Raw genomic sequence first — 17,555 nt, 5'->3', positions numbered from 1 at the left:
GACTGGTGTGTATATACTAGATAGTATAGGAGTATAAAGTCTCAGACGTAGCCTACTTAGTAAATAGTACATGTACTTTTAATGTTCACTACAGCTTAGTAATGCTACATCATGACACATTCAAAGTTAGTGTTGAGACCTTGTGTCCTGTCCTGGGATGTGTGTGTGTGTGTGTGTGTGTGTGTGTGTGTGTGTGTGTAGAGAGGGGTTCCTCCTCCTCCTCCTCCTCCTCCATGTGTGTGTTGAAGGCTGGGGTGACGTCACACGAGGCTGGTCTCTTTGGCCGTTTATTATCGAGGGGAGCAAAGTGCCAGGTTGCAAGAGGCTCCACACTGCAGCTCTGTCCGGCCAGAGGCAGAGAGGGGATGTCCTACTAACTTCCACCAACCCAACAAAAAAACTTTCTAGAAACTCAGTCAAAAAAAACTAAAAGAACGAAACTTAAAAACAAAACTTGAAACACTGACTTGACTGATTGACAAAAGTGTCGCAACTCGCTTCACTCCTGATTTAATGAAACTACTTTAAGTTTTTTTTAATCATCTTATTTTTTTTTAAAGAGGCACAGTCCCTCACACATCCTAGGCTAACCGTGTGATACACTTTTTTGAATGAGCCGGGTCACACTTGCGTAGAGACGTTTTTTTTTTGTCCTCCTATATTTGAATTTGACGTTGGGATAAAGTTGTTTTTTCCCGCTATCATCTTTTTTAAAGACTCGTGATGGCTGTCCTGTCACTAGCGGTACTACTTGTAGGAATTGTATTGACTTCAGCTGACAAGGTAAGTGTCTGTGCCCGCTTGCTAGTCGATGATAGAATTGCCTTATTTTTGACTCTGCGAAACTTGCGAATGTCTTTTTTTATTTCTTTATTTAACCAAAAACCCGTTCAAGATGACAGAAATCCAGCTTTTCAGAGCGGAAAAGTGGGCCGATATACAACAGCAGGTTTCCCTTTGAAATGTCTCAACACTTTTTTCCCCCGTTTGGCTGTGTGTGTGTGTGTGTGTTAAAACGCGCACAGTGCTTCCTCTGTGAAATGCATGTTGACACTGAACACGCGTGTTACATAAGACATGTGTAAAATAGAGGCATTTTTGTTAATTTTTTTATTTTAATTTTTTACAAGCAGCCTTCAGTAAAATGTGCTGCAGGGGCGGTAGTATTGCAGGATATCTCACATTATTATTTCCCCTTTGCCTTGTACCGTATGTTAACGAGATTTTTTTCTCCCTTCTTCCCTTCTTACAGGCTGGTGAAGTAGATAGAGAGGGTAAGTCCTGATTTACTTCTTTATTTATTGTGGTATTCATGAGATGTGAGTTGTGAGAAAGTTTGCAGACACTGATAGAAAGTCAGAGGAGAGCACTCTGAGATCAAAGTGGGAGGGGAGTGTGTGTGTGTGTGTGTTTGAGAGGAACTCTGTCTGTAATAGCCTACTCACCCACCCTCCATCTGTCCTCCACCAGTCAGTCCCCCTTACGCAGAACGCACACACACACACACACACACACACACACACACACACACACACACACACACACACACACACACACACACACACACACACACACACACACACACACACACACACACACGCACACGCACGCACGCACACACACACACGCACACAGACGTTATATTACATGAGCGAACCGCTTCAAGGGGCTTTGTTATACAGGAAAGAAAATTCCACTTCTAAATCCCGAACATCTGTTCCCCATTCTGAGGTTAAGAAACAAGTGAGCTGCAACAGTGTCCACGTAGGATCCTTTTACACTCGCCCCTTATCTTCCCCGACACCTCCAGCCCAACCCCCCCCCCCCCCCTCCCCTCAAGGCACGGAGCCCCGATGACAGCTGCCAGTTAGGGCCTCTGTTGGTGGTGGTGTGGTGGTGGTATGGCGGGCGTTTGTGGTGGTCGCCCGTCGCTTGTATAGTCTGCCACCGTTGGCTGTTCTTGGTCATTATCAGCCTTGTAAAGCAGCTCTTTGTGGTTTTCTCTTCTGTTTCCACCTCTTAACTTGCGGAGAAAGTTAAAGTTAAAAGGGGGGAGGGTGGGGGGGGCTCATTGAGAGAACCACTAAGTATGAACAGACTTTGATATACCTACATACTGTACAGGCGCATTTAAAGGTGCAGTGTGTAATATCAGTCTATTTAGCGGCATCAAGTGGTTGAAAGTTCTAAATTGCTAGTTGATTACATCTCCCCTTTTGAATAATTACAGAAGCTTTGGTGGCCTTCAAAGACAAGAAGCTAGTATACCAAAGTTGGCCTCATCCACCATTGTATCCGGTCTTTCAATACAATATCAAGTGATGAGTAGAAGATGTATTTATTTATTTATTCGTATATAATACTTCTTCGTCTTCCAACAGGTGTATTTCCCCAGGAGACCCGATATAAAAACACCAAGTCTGTTCTCAAAAATACCAATACATTTTACACACTGCATCTTTAAGCGAACTTGATGTATTCGGAAAAAATGTTCACGTAGAGTTCGACTGTAGCTGTACTTTAAGAGTTGTGACCATATAGTATGTAGGGTGGCAGGATGGCTTAGAACAAGAAAGAGGGGGACCACTCGTAACCATGAGGTTGCTGGTTCGATCCCCGGAAAGAGGGTGTTATTTGTAAAACTATACTGGTGGCTGGCATTACATCTACGGTGCCCATTATCTCTACCATTGTGTCCTTGAGCAAGACACTTAACCCCAAACTGTGCCATGGGGTTTAAGATTTAATTGACTTGGTTTGGCATCAGAACTTAACACATTGTATCGCATGTTGCTGTTTTCACATGAGGTCATGTTGCAACTTTCCATTATATTCTTTATTGTAACCTGAAGGTCTAAGCATTCCTTAGCATCTAACAGTGTCTCAAAACACCTTTCAGCTGTGGTATTGGTATCAGATAATCCAGCAATAACACCCTTTTTTTTTACCCATTTCATTAAGCAATTGGCTTTGTAGAAGTGTGAAAGTAGTGCTGAAATTTTTTTCAGGTTCGAAACACAGACAAACCCTGGGTCATTGGGCGAAAGTCTTTGTTGCTCGTTTTAAATTCATGAGATTTCAGATTGAGAGGCGATCACTTGACTCATGTTGGAGTCAGCGCTTCAGGCAGCTGCTCGTGTCAGGGCTGCAGAGGCATCAGAGTGGCTACAAGCCCCCAAGAGCTTATCAGATGACCGATTGAGATTGAGCCTCTTATATCCAGCTCAGAGGCTTCTACTTCCAACAACTTTTGCAACCAAAAAAAAAACAAGATTTTTTCGAAACCGGCAATCTGGGAAAATCGAAGCCAACCAGTCAGTTTAGATAAGATACGATATAACTCTTTTCATCCAGAGGGCAATTGCTGTCCAGAAGTCACTGTACGAGTGTCATAACTTGGCTTCAAATTGAAATAAAAACACAGTGTGCGGGGAGGTGTGAAAGTATGGAGGATCTTGAACCTGTATCTCAAGCTGTCTTTTTGCACATTTGACCGTTTTTGGTGCTTACGTTACAATTGAGTGTTACGCCACGAATTCCCGAGGAGGGAACTGGTCTGAAAGGGTCCACTGTTGTCCTAATGTCTGCACCTTCTTTATGACAGCAATCCTTTTGGCCCTGCCTTCAAAGTGTGGCCATTCAGAAAGGCTATAAAGTTCTGCCTTTAAGACTTGTACACACACAACGTATAAAGTAGTTTGTATAAATCTTGTACAGGTGTCCTCAGATTGGTGACAGATAAACAATGAAGTTCAACAATCATGCAAATGGAACCACCATGCCACACACTTTGCCTTGCTGAGTGTAGGGCTGAAATAATTGCCGGTTCAATCAGCCTTTAATCAATCGATACAATCAATTTTGGGAAGCAATTTACTTTCGTCTGAACCTTCAGGTATTTCTTTGACCAAATTTAGCTGGTCATAATCTATCTATAAAGCAAGAAACGTCTGTCTGTGACACTGCCTATGTGTAGGCTACATCCGTTTTCTGTGTCCCACTTTCATAGACAGGTTACATTTAAGCTATCCATCCATCCATCCATCCATCCATCCATCCATCCATCCATCCACAGTATACTATATCTATCCTTTCAGTGTGAAAATGTGGTATTTTATTTGAAATGTATATTTTCACTTTTTGTTTTATCCCCAAAACCATGTATCTATATTAAATCTGTAATTTCAAAGAACCATTCCAAAGAGTTTGACACTCTAAAAGTGTATGTGCCTTGTGTAGTGCTTCAGATATGGTCTCAGTTGGTATTAGACGGTGTTCTATTAACTTTTGTGTATAACCATGGAAGAGAAATTGAATAGCCCTCCTCATAAACCTTGGCAGCGGCCCTGCCTTTTCACTCTGACAGAATGCATCAATTTGAGGCCAAATTCCTACTGATAAAAGAACTCTGTATCACCAAAGTACCGTTGAATCATCTTTTGATTTTTGATTTTTTTGCTAACACAATGTAGCGTGTGGGCCCGTAAGCCTTGGAGCGGTTGACCTTCTAGAATAAGCCGGTAGATTGTAAAGTGCTGTCTGTTCGCTCCTATTCACTAAATTTCAACCCGACACTGATTGTATTCCTGCTTGAAATCTGATGTGATGAAATGTCTGGAGTTATTTGCTTACACGTGTTGCAAACAAATCTAGTCGAACCACGCCAACACACACACACACACACACACATGCACGCACGCGCACACACACACACACACACACACACACACACACACACACACACACACACACACACACACACACACACACACACACACACACACACACACACACACACACACACACACACATACATATGTTGATACCTCAAGTATTCATCCCATAAATATTTTTCACACCACCTCTCTCATAGAAAGCAAACTGCGAGATAACATGTAATCCTGTATCCGAACTTACATCAGCCCTACACAACGTTTTCACGCATCCGTATCGAACAAATAATGATGTGTCAATTCACGTTAGCCGACAGAGTAAAGTTAACAGTATGTGGCTGTGAGGTATTTGCCTTGTAAAAGGCCCTTTGATGATTTTTTTGCATGTTGGAAAGCAGACACGTGGCTGCTGTTTACTTTGCTGGTTGGGGTTACACACACACAAACACACACGCACGCACGCACGCACGCACGCACGCACACACACACACACACACACACACACAAACATGTCCAATGCATGTATTTTACATCCCATTTGTCCAGAGTGCACTGTGATTTGTAAAGCATGTCATTTTCCACAGACATATCATTTTAAGTTTCGCCATTGACACCTGTTTGAATTTCTTTCTCCAGTCTAAACCTACAAGATAATTACAAGCTTTGGATAGTCAAGTTACATTTTTTCCCCAACCAAAAGAGTATTTTTTGCACACATTTGGGAAAAGCTAAACCTAGATCGAGTGGAAATGTTGTAATTCGAAGGCCCACAGATTTCCTTGTACAATCGAATTGACCATTTATGAACCAATGAACAAGGGCCTAGTATGCCAAGAATGATTATATTGAACCGATAAAAGCATTAGGATTATATCAATTACCATCCGATATAGGATGCATATTTTTTGTGCATTGTATTCACTTTGTACTGTATATGCATACTAAAGGCAGCAACAGCTTATAAAAAACTTCTGGGAGAACTTTTTTTTGTTGCCAAGCCTTCACGACTCAAAAGACACATTCTATACAGGAGAACAAGGCCATGTATTGAACTGTACTGTACTTGTCTCCTGGAAAATAAATCCCAAGCTTTTCATACATTTCAAAGACTTAATGAATGGCACAACCTGGTATAGACATTACAAGGGCTCCTGTAAATAATGGAAGGGCCTTCAATTAACATAAGGTCAACTTGTGTGCCTTCGTAGCCCTTACAGAAGTTTTTCCATTCAGCCTAGAACTTGTGCGTCTTGTTCTGGCACTTTGTACAATACATCCATACTAATAGATCCACTATTGTTTGCCCTTTTGTGATTCCAGTGACAGTACTGCAGCACAATAATCTTATAGCATATTAGGTTGGCCTGAAAAATGCTTGACTGTGAATAACAGGCTTGATTTTATATAGTAGTCCGGTCAGACATAAAAAAATAAATTTAAAGGCCTGAGGCCTTTTCGATTATTTCTTATTTTTTAAACTTGTTTTTCAATGATTTTTTGTCTCAGTCTCATAAAGAGAAATGATTGAGAGTGAAAAACTAGGATTAGTTGCAGCTGAAGTTAAAGTTTGATTGAGAAAAAAAAGATGGATGGATGGATGGATAGATAGAATGATAGACAAACAGACAGACAGAATGATGGATGGATGATGGATGGATGATGGATGGATGGATGGATGGATGGATAGATAGAACAGAGAGACAGACATACAGACGGATAGACAGGCAGACAGACAGACAAACAATATCTCATTGTCCCCTTGTTGTTGTTGTTTTCCACACAGACCAGCTGAGGAGCCGTCTGAAGGAATACGGCCTGGTGACTCCGTTCAGCACCGACTCTCAGGGCCACTACCTGTCTCACCTCCTCTCCGCCACGCACAAGCAGCGCGTCAAGAGGGAGGCCTTCTCCGCCACCGGGGGGGAGGAAACCCAACAGAAACTCTTCTTCAACATCACGGCCTTCGGGAAAGAGTTCCACCTCCGCTTACGCCCTAACAACCGGCTGGTTGCCCCCGGCGCCATGGTAGAGTGGCACGACGAAGCCCAAGGTTTTGTGAATGACAGCGGCGCCGGTTACTATGGCGCCAATCAGACCGATGACAACAACAACGGCACGGAGAGGATACTGCGCCGCGAGCTGCTCAAGACAGACTGCACCTTTATAGGTGACATCACCGACGTCCCGGGCGCCACTGTTGCCATTAACAACTGTGATGGACTGGTAAGTGTCTTTTCCCATCCATAAATCCACCGTATATACTCCTCTCCCCCCCCCCCCCCCTCTTCCATTCAAACCACCCTTCCGTTTTTTTTTTCATTTACGAAAGTGCCTTGACCTTATCAACTGACACTTAACAGATTTAAGATGTCCGTAACTCTTCAGTTTAAGCCCCATTCTTTTACGTCATCCCCTCAGGGGCATTTTTACAGCACATTGTCCGTGGAGATATTCTTCTTCTTGGAGTAGCTGCTTCTTTTTTGTACAGGAGTTTGTCACGGTTGAGTGGCTATCCATTGCAACCCAATATATTCCCCTCCCGAATACGCTTCCCACATAAAAAAACGATTTGCCTTTGTGCGACACAAAAGTCTGCTGTCCAATCCTCCTCCATCCTATCCCCCCCCCCCCCCCCTCGTAAAACACTTGAGCTGTAATTTGTGGAATGACCTGTGGGCCAAAAGCCTCTTTAGAGTCAGCAAGAGAAGCATTTCTGAATCCAATGAAAAAAAGACTCAGTTACCCAAACCCCAAGCCCTTTATACTGTATAAGTTTATATGTTAATAGACACCATGTATTTAGGAAGGTTGGTTATGGCGTTATAGTTACCTCATATTTGAACAACTATCTAGCTTCTAGGTGGTCAATGTAGGGTTTGTAAAATATGTCTGCATGTTCTAGATGGATTCCCTTTCAATTTTCATAGTCCCATGTATAATCGGTATTTTTTTATTTTGGACAATACTTTTTTGACTAAATGAACTAACTTAGTTGTACTTTGTATTTAGTTCTAGCATTGATTGGCTCATTTTAGCAAGCTATGAGATAACATGGTGAATAGGGTAGATGTTATACTTGACAATCATCATGTTAGCATTGTCATTGTGAGCATGGGAGCAGATTTATATCAGCAATGCTGATGTCTATAGCATTAAGCATGACGTTACATAAGGTTGTGGTTAGAAGGGTTATACATTATATTGGTTTTACTTTATTTCTAAACATGATAGAAACGACACACTAGTAACACACTATATTACTACTGCTGAGCTTTAAGGTTGGCCTGGTAATGCATTTGTGAAGATGCGTATGCTAAAACCATGGCTGCAACATCAAGTGTAGCGCTTCTCTGCAGCGAGTCAAGAGGCAGTGTTGTGAAAGCGGTCCATTCACGACCGCTTAAAAGAGTGACACATGGGTATAATGATAGTGAACAAGAGAGCCTCAGGGACTCTAAGCTAAATCATTGTGAAACATGAATGCATAGCCCGGCAGTTTAGTGTGTGTGTGCGTGTGTGTGTGTGTGTGTGTGTGTGTGTGTGTGTGTGTGTGTGTGTGTGTGTGTGTGTGTGTGTGTGTGTGTGTGTGTGTGTGTGCGTTCCAGATTGTATTCACACAGAGGGTGGCCCAAAGGTGCTCTGCAGGGGGTGAGCTTTATTCTCAAACACTTTACAACCCTTGTAACAAGGCAGCATGTGTACAGAGAGAGAGAGAGAGGGAGAGAGAGAGAGAGAGAGAGAGAGAGAGAGAGAGAGAGAGAGAGAGAGAGAGAGAGAGAGAGAGAGAGAGAGAGAGAGAGAGAGAGAGAGAGAGAGAGAGAGAGAGAGAGAGAGAGAGAGAGAGAGAGAGAGAGAGAGAGAGAGAGAGAGAGAAATAGCCAATCGTCACATTTGTGTATAGATTTTTTTCTAATACATTTTTGGCAACTTGTTTTCTGTCAATAAACTCAATAATCGAGACATTAAAGAAACGTTCATATTACTGCAGTTTCTATGAAGTTAAGGAAAGTAATTAAGGAAGTAAAGGTGCATATTTCACATGACATTTACACCCCAAAGCCGAAACTTCACAGCCTAAAGGTGCACTATGCAGTTTCAGAGCAGGGGGGGGGTTTGTTTACAATTACAGAGCCTGCAGTTAGTTTACAACACAGCTTTACTCTACCTGTAATTCTTAGTATTGAATAATTCTATCATCATAAATAAAAACGTAATTATTTTGAGGCACCTGGAATCAAACGTAAGACTAGAATATGTTTGTAAACCAAACTGTGGGCCCTGCTGCTTTAAACAACAAGAGTAACTTTTCAAAAAACTTTTAACTTCAAACAGTGTTCCAGGGATCCAATTTTTTTCCTGTGAGGAAAGTTTGTTTAGTCAGCCATGAGAATTTATCTTAGAAAATGTTGAATTCTCTGACACACACAAAGTTACACAGTGCACCTTGAAAGCTTGTTTAAAAACAGAGGTCTGGGCAGAATGAGTCATGCAGCATCCCCAGTGAGGCCAGGTTATATTAGATCACATTCCTGGAGAAATGCACAAACATAGAAAGACAGAAGGAAGAGAAATATTTCCTCATCTAAGAATAGTTTGGTGACGTTTTACCGCTGACGTCTTTCAGGCAAAAACACTATAGAGAAGTTGTTTGTATTTGTAAGTCCTATGACCTAAGGGGGGAGTGGGGGAGGGGGGGGGGACACCAGAATAAATAACCGAAATATGAATCAAACCTTTGCGGTATGAATTGTGTAATGTGTAGAAGAGGTACAATTTATATTATGAAGCCCTGTAGGCTGTTAGAGATTTCATCTTTCATATGACAGGATCATACACAATAGTTAATATACAAAATATATACAAATGGATCAAACAAATCTAGATTGGGAACAATGGAGATGTGTCACTCGATATGTATGAATATCAATCAGCATTGGATTTCATGTTGCTTTATTTAATTGTATCACCAGGGACGGTGTGATGTGAAGTATCAAGCTCACAATGAATTTTAATTTGAGTTAGAGAGAGACACTGCAGGAAAAATCATTGTTTTTTCAAGCACTGGTCTTTTTTTGTATTAAGGAGATGCAAATGTACACATTAATTAATAAGATATAGCCAAGTTTGCAAATGTTTTCAAACGTAATAAAATAAATGCAATAGGACAAATATTTTCATTAATGTAAGTAATCAACTGGCAGTTTCCCGACAATATCTATAAGTCAACTATTGTATCTATTGTGCACAGATTGCATTTTTCCAAAATATAATAAAGAAATAATGTTTATAATAAATTATTTTGGTTACATTTGTTGAAAAACACAGAGACCTGGAAAACGTCAGTCTATCTGCTATTTTTCTAAATGACAGTCCCAACCACTTTATTATTTCTGAGCTGGACAACTGTGGCATCTGTGTGTGTGGTGTGGTGTGTGTGTGTGTGTGTGCTGTGCTGTGTGTGTGTGTGTGTGTGTGTGTGTGTGTGTGTGTGTGTGTTCCTGAATTCAATCTCTAAATATATTACAATGGCGGCCTCAAGCACACACACATGTGTCCTAAAATAAGATAATGCCAGACCGGTGTGACCTTCACGTCACTGCAGGATTCTGGACATTTCCTTTTTGATTGCATCAGGAGGAAGTAGTTCGTCACTTGGGCAGATTCTGTGTCTCTCCCTCTGAGTCATTTATAGTTGAAATTCCCGGTAGATTCGGGGCCTGAGTTGATAGAGAGAGAGAGAGATGGAGATAGAGAGATAGAAAGAGAGAGAGGGAGAGGGAGAGAGAGAGTGAGAGAGAGAAAAAGAGGGAGGGAGAGAGAGAGAGAGGGGGGAGGCCACACACAGGATGTGAGGGTCTGGGCTTTGTGAATACTTGTGCGGACAGGATGTCACTTTAAAAAACGCCAGCGGCCCTTTGAAAGGTCAAGTCACTTTGAGCAATGGAGGGCTGATCCTGTGTACAGCGGTCGTAGGATGTAACACTACAACACAATCTGTGGTTATGTGTTATTTAGATAATATGAAAAAAAAAAGCTAAAAAGGGAATCTGGATAAAATGTGAATGTAAAAGTTGCATGTTTCTCTCCACTTTGTTGTTGGTTTGATTTAAAGGTGCATTATGTAATATCTGAATATTTAGTAGCATCTAGTGGTGAAAGTTCTAGTATGCAATTCTCCCTGGGTAACCCCTCCCTTTCGAATACTGAGAGAAGCTACAGTGTCCTTCAAGGACAAGAAGCTAGTTACTGAAGATGGCATAATATACCCTTTTCTAAAGAAAATATCAATGCATTCTACACACTACACCTTTTAAATAAGAATAAAAGGGTTAAAAATCAGAAAAATAACAATGAATACACAAAGTACGATATGGCTGACACGTGAAAGGGACAATTCTTTCTACACTGCCTATATCACTCAGACGTATTTTTCAGGGCCGTCAACATCACCAGAGGACATTATTTACTGTAAACTTTGCCCTGTTATGGCAACAAACAACACATTTTGGAAAATGCTGGGAAACAAAACCTGGTGGATAATCAGTTTAAAAAAGGATCTGCCTTTGAAAGAAAAAAGGACTGTTTGGTTAAAAGAGTGTGTTAACCAAAATGAATTGCATTATTCTTTTAATGTAAAATCTGGATCGTGCTACATCACAAAATGACTCCATTGACTGTAAATAGACATATTTACAGTCAGGGACAGCTTCTTTCCCAAAGCTGTCACCATATTGAACTCCAATTTGCACCTTGATCTTGCCTCTTGCTTATATATCCGTCAGGTTGTTTTCACTCGTAGGCTCAATCGAAGTGACGTGACTGTCGCTATGCTACCATTGTGGGTCAAGAATAATCCACAAAAAGCCATGCTAATTTTAACACTAAAAAGTGTGATCGGATGTAGTAAGGCATCCGGCTATTTTTCAGCATACTGCATTTGACATCATGTATTGAGATAACCTAAACCTTTTTCATACTAAATAGCAGCGACGTACGTATGGGGATTGGAAGGCAACGTTTATATTGACGAGAAACATCTGTGAAAAGTAAACCAAAAAATACTACACCATGTTATCCTCTGCACCTTTAGTGTGTGGACATATTTTCTCCTCAAAATGTTTGTAGCTAAAATGCAAAGCATGCAGCAGTGCGTAGCTGGAGATCAAACGCTCACCAAAGCAGTGGTTGGTTAGTTGCTGAGGAAACAGCCTGTCGTTGAGGGCCAGTGGTCTTTGATCTGAAATGGTAGCCCTAGCCCCGCGCTAGGTGTGTGTTTTACTGATTCTTAATTATAGCCAGGCTGCTGTCTGGAAGTCTTTACTAGAGTAGGCAGGCAGTCAGGCAGACAGACAGACAGGCAGGCATGCAGGCAGGCAGACAGGCAGGCATGCAGGCAGGCAGGCAGGCAGACAGGCAGGAGGGCTGGACTGGGACAAAAAAATCGACCCTGGCATTTTGGACCCAGACCGGCCCACCACAATTGATCGACCGCCCACCAGGACACATTTATCACGGTCCCTTAGAGATGACTGTTCCATTGAATTAAATTAAAATGTTGGTTTATTTTGAACAAGTGTACAGACATATAATGCAATAATATTTACAAAGTATTATAGTAGCTATAGTATTCTGTTGTGGGTGGTGCTCAAAAAATGCCTCTAACATGGTAGGCTCAGGACGGACAAAGTAATCAACCTCCTGCTCCTTGCTCTCTCTCTCGTCAGACTCCTCCTCTGTGGATGGTGGCTCAACCTGTTTCATAAATGAGGAGATACACACAATTGATTGAGGTTTAACTAAGGATGTATGGTTGAAAGATGCATTACAATATAGTTATATAGGCAAAATGCACAAATTGTTGTTTTACTAAGTAAACCAATGTGAAAAAAAGTGTACAAAAGTAATGATCGAATTTGTATTATTCTAAAGTACATGATGGTCTAGAAAGCAGGTCTAGTAAAAGATACTCAACAGCTAGTAAAAAGTAAGTACAATTCTGTGGTGGTCTAATTTTCTGAATGTTTCTACAAAAAAGATAAAGTCTAATGCCTCAAACACTCAAAGTGTTGTGAAAGGAGAAAGTGTGACAACTTTATGTTGCATATTTGAGTGAATATACTTTTCTGCATTTACTTTAATCAGAACAGAAAAGTATATTTAAGTAAACATTATTAAATCCACTATACTGAATAAGTAGCCTACAGCAAGAAGCAAAAACTGACAGCTTTCTCACTTTAATGTTGATCAGCTAGCAAAGTAATGATACTCTTTCAATACACCAACAACAGAGCTATTTAACTCCTCTAAGAAACCACAAGAGAGCTAGCAAATGTTTAGTTATTAGCTAAAATAGCCACTTTGACCTGGCTCTAAGATGGCTCTATCCATGATTTTAATGCAAGCAGCTAGCTGTTGGAAAACTACACATGCTGTGTTGAAATTTTTAAAGCAAATAATTGTTCTCAACATAACTTTATTTTCAACTTCTTACCACTAGTCCAGCAACTGTCTCCTTTCCGTTTCTTCTCCGTTTTTCTTGAGTCGTTTTTCTGTCTGTTAGTGACCAAGCCCCAACCTCAGCGATTTTTACCGGCATCCAATAAGGAAGTGACCTACAACTGTAGTAACCAGAAAGTGCCACTGGGGGTGGCGCCAAGACGAGCAGTTTTTCTTTGACTCACTTGTTAGATAGGCCGTTTTCAAAGTCTTATTAAACCTATTTACAGCCTGGGCCACAAAACCATTTTAGTCTGTATGTTTAGGTCATATCTCCATGACAACACTGAGGGGGGTGAATTTTTTTGGCCCACGCTAGTTTTTATTCGTTTGGAGGTTAAAATGTATTGGCACGATCTCTTGAGTGACAGCTCTCGGCCCGTTGTCCCTCACTTTGCCTCGGAGGTATACGTCAGCTATCTCCCTCCCCCCGACGTGACGTTGATTCCCCTTTTCGGGAAGAGGAGTGAGGCGGAGTAAAAATCTCACAAGACGGCGACGCGCACAAACCAAGATTAGTGGATGCCGTGTGAATAACTATCTATGTTAGTGACGTGACTTGATTGAGGGATTGACAGCCGAGGCCCAAGGGGCGGGACCTCGGCCGTCCGCTGTGAGTGTGATTGGGCCAGGCCCGGTCCAGAACCAATCATGATGAATGGGCCAATATTTCATTGGCCTTTCAGGTTAAGTTGACAGTCTGCGCGGCCCAGAGGGAAGGGACCTCGGCCCACGGCTGTGTGACATGGGCCGGGCCGGGCCCAGATAAAAAAAAATATATTTTTATTAATTGAACCTCGTCGGCCCAAAGGTCATGCCGGCCCAGCGGGCATCTGCCCAGTATGCCAGATGGTCAGTCCAGCCATGGCAGGCAGGCAGGCAGACAGACAGACAGACAGACAGACAGACAGACAGACAGACAGACAGACAGACAGACAGACAGACAGACAGACAGACAGACAGACAGACAGACAGACAGACAGACAGACAGACAGACAGACAGACAGGCAGGCAGGCAGGAAAAATGAGACTGTTTCAGAAATGTTTCAAAGTTCCTTGTAGCACCTTTTAATGTGGCGTAGAAACACATCTGTCAGGGTTACAGCTGAGTGGAATTCAAATTTGGTGCACGGCACTTAGTCAGCCCATTAGCCCATTTATTCTTCATGTTCACTCCAGTGATTTATCAAGAGAATTTTTGCTGCAAAAAACCTGGATAATTTTCTGGCTCATTACCAGAGTCACAGCTTTTACAAAAAAAATCTGTTAAAAGCACGCTGCGGTGATTATGAGCATATTACTCAGTTAAAATTGGTTCTACTAATGTTTTTATTTATTTCACAAATTGACATTGAGGGACCCATTAAGCTTTTAACACCCTGGACTATTCTTGAACCTGCACAATGTGGGTGCGAGTGACAAATGATTAATTTTTTAAAAGTAAATTAACTACAAGTGATTGTCACTTGTCTACCGTTTTTGTGACTTTTTTATTAATTTAGTGGATAGTCGAGTGAGTTCATGGTCCAAAGCACCTCTCTTAGAATTTGTAGAGTGCAGTTATTTTGTTTCGGATGAATGCTGTTTAATTTTTTATACATGATTATGAACTTAATATATTTGAGTGTTGGACTGATGGATGGATACAACTTGTTCTTCTGGAGATGATAGAAGACTCAATTGATGGAATTAGTTTCAGGCGTATACGTATGCAGTATATAGTATATTTTTATAAGGATGACCTTATGTCCTTCCTTCTAGAAAACCTCTGCTGTCTGGCGGGCTGAAGAGTGGGCGTTTAAAGGTTGGACATTGTCAAGCTCATCTAGGCTTTTGAGAAAAAGCACTGCAAGCTTCAGATAGAATACCAATTAAAATCTAACTTTAATAAATTCAGATGAATATGGATATGTGTTCTTCTTCATGGCCTCCTTTTGAAGCATCTCTAGTGAGGAGAGAGCTATGCTAATGCTAGTGATAAGGTCTCGGCTGAAATGAAAGTCTTGATCTTAGTGATTTTGCACCATCAGCACAAACTGGCTTAAGCACTGCAGCCTTGTGTGTGTGTGCGTGTGTGTGTGTGTGTGTGTGTGTGTGTGTGTGTGTGTGTGTGTGTGTGTGTGTGTGTGTGTGTGTGTGTGTGTGTGTGTGTGTGTGTGTGTGTGTGTGTGTGTGTGTGTGTGTGTGTGTGTGTGGTGGTTCTTTAGAGACTCTCTTTGCCTCTGCCTGGTATGTAAAGGGTTAATGCGTAGGGGCGCTTTATGAAGATTGATTAGACTGTTAAAGATGCTAAAACCGTACAAACCTGGACCCATCTTCTCTATCTTATATATTCAAAGATCAACAGCTGGTCTGAAATCTTTCAAAGATCTCCACTCTTTTTTGTGGACATATGGGCTCCATTTCATAGGATATAATGACAGTGTTTGATTCTGGAGACACACCTGGTCTGTATGGAGGTTTATAGTTAAGTTTTACACATACAGAAGGAGGGACTCTCACTCGAGACTAGAGGAGCCTTGGTTCTTTTTCACATGGATGAAACATACAGCATACTATGGCTCTTTTAAAGCTACAGTGCATAACTTTTCCATATAAATGAACATCGGTTACATTCAAGCCATTTCCAAATGAGTTGGCAGAAAGTTGATCGAGTGTATCAGCTCCACACAACTCTATCTGTGCTTCTCAGTGTGGCACTGTTTACAAACTGTTGCTGCTCCCCCCCCCCCCCCGACACTGTCGCAGGAGAAGCGCCCAAGAAATGTTTCAGTTGTTGACTCTACTGCTAATAAATAACCCGGATGTACACCAGAAGGTATACAAATCCATGCGCAATCACCAAAGGATTACCTCATGTAGAGGAGCCGTTGTAATAGCTTGAATTCCTCATTGGGAGGCGACAGAAGTTACGCGCTATCGCTTTTAAAAAAAAGGAATAAACAAGGAAGGAATGCGAGCGACCTTGGGAAGCCAGAATTGGATGTATATTCATCACGTATCGTTCCCATCCTCCCCCGACATGTCTCCTCCCAAGTTCCTGTCTGGCGTCTCCCCATGTGCGTACAGGGTTCCCCTTGTCACAGAAGTTGATGGTTCACATACTGCAGATGCTTTATTGTGGAGCCTCTTACCCTTAAAGGGGAAAAAGAGTGACTGCTTCTCATGTCATGAATGTATTTTTGAACCATAACTTAAGGACTCAGGACATAATCTCAAGTGAGTCATTTTTTTTTGTCATCTGTACCGTAGGATGGAAGATGAGCGGGGGAAGGATACATTCATGACCTGTTTCTACAGCTGATTTGAGACCATGAGTAACTCCCAGAACGTTTTTAAAAAAATTACGTGAGCGGTAAATTCTGACATTAAAAACATTAAATCTTTTTTGATGTACTGCCTACTCCTCCTTCGGGGGGCGAGCATTAATGCAGAGCTGGTTCTGATTTATTATTCTGGATGAATTCTTAATATAGCATTCAGTTTAAGAGAACACACTTCCCACACCAGGCCCCTCTAGACGTAGAAATATCTCAATAACTACCAGATGGATTTCCATGAACATTTGTGTGCAGACATGCTTGGTTTCCAATGGATTAATTCTGATGACATTGGTGAACCCCCTGACTTCTCCCCTGGGCCACCATGAGGTTGACATTTGGGATTTTTTCAGTGAAACATCCAACAGCTACTGGATGGATTGTGAAGACGTGTGTTGCACACATCCATGCCCCCCTCTCCCAGGAAGAATAACAAGAACTTTGGTGGTGGTTTGATTCTTTTGATCTAGCACCATCATCAGGTCACATACTTCCAAAGCTAATGGCATTCTCATGAGCACCTGCTTTATTATTTGTGCCTGGTGCTAATTAGCAAACTTTGACAAGCTACACTATAGTGAAGATGGAAAATAGTAGTACAAGATGAGTGTGTTAGCATTGTTCTGTTAGCACGTTTATGCTAATATTTTGCTCAAAGCAATTCTGTGCCTGCCTGGGATAATACGCGTTACGTTATTCAAGCAGTTGGTTACACTCCATAAACATGTTTGGCGATAAGTGAGATGAAATAGCTTTGCTAAATTGGTAGAACTTTGGCATCTATACCTCAACATCCCATCTTGTACCATGCCATTGTAGGTTATGTTACAAATCAGTGATGATCAGTATATATATATTTTATGCAGAAATAATTACAAGAACTTTGGTGATCTTCTTACTTTTTAGCAGTGTCATTGTTAGCATGCTCATGTTATTATTTAGTTCAAAGCCATAATAACATAATATGTTTTCTTCTTAAATGAATTAGGCAATGTGTATACTCAAAACACTATTAACTAACTGAGTGAAGCAGAAGTAAGTCTGATAAACAAGATGTTGGTAGAAG

General features: G+C 41.4%; 1 protein-coding gene across 1 annotated transcript in view; it reads left to right on the top strand.

Moving 5' to 3' along the window:
* The first annotated feature begins 647 nt into the window (after window positions 1–647).
* The window catches only part of adamts3 (ADAM metallopeptidase with thrombospondin type 1 motif, 3), a 164,681-nt gene continuing 147,773 nt past the window's right edge, over window positions 648–17,555 (top strand). The window contains exons 1-3 of the mRNA XM_080047884.1: window positions 648–783; window positions 1,253–1,274; window positions 6,457–6,896. Coding sequence (XP_079904010.1) covers window positions 724–783; window positions 1,253–1,274; window positions 6,457–6,896 — 522 coding nt within the window. The 5' untranslated portion in view covers window positions 648–723. The remainder of the gene's footprint in view (window positions 784–1,252; window positions 1,275–6,456; window positions 6,897–17,555) is intronic.

This window comes from Ammodytes marinus, assembly GCF_949987685.1.
Source record: "Ammodytes marinus genome assembly, chromosome: 2".
NCBI classification, from domain to species: Eukaryota; Metazoa; Chordata; class Actinopteri; order Uranoscopiformes; family Ammodytidae; genus Ammodytes; species Ammodytes marinus.
This window is presented reverse-complemented; position numbering and strand designations above follow the sequence as displayed.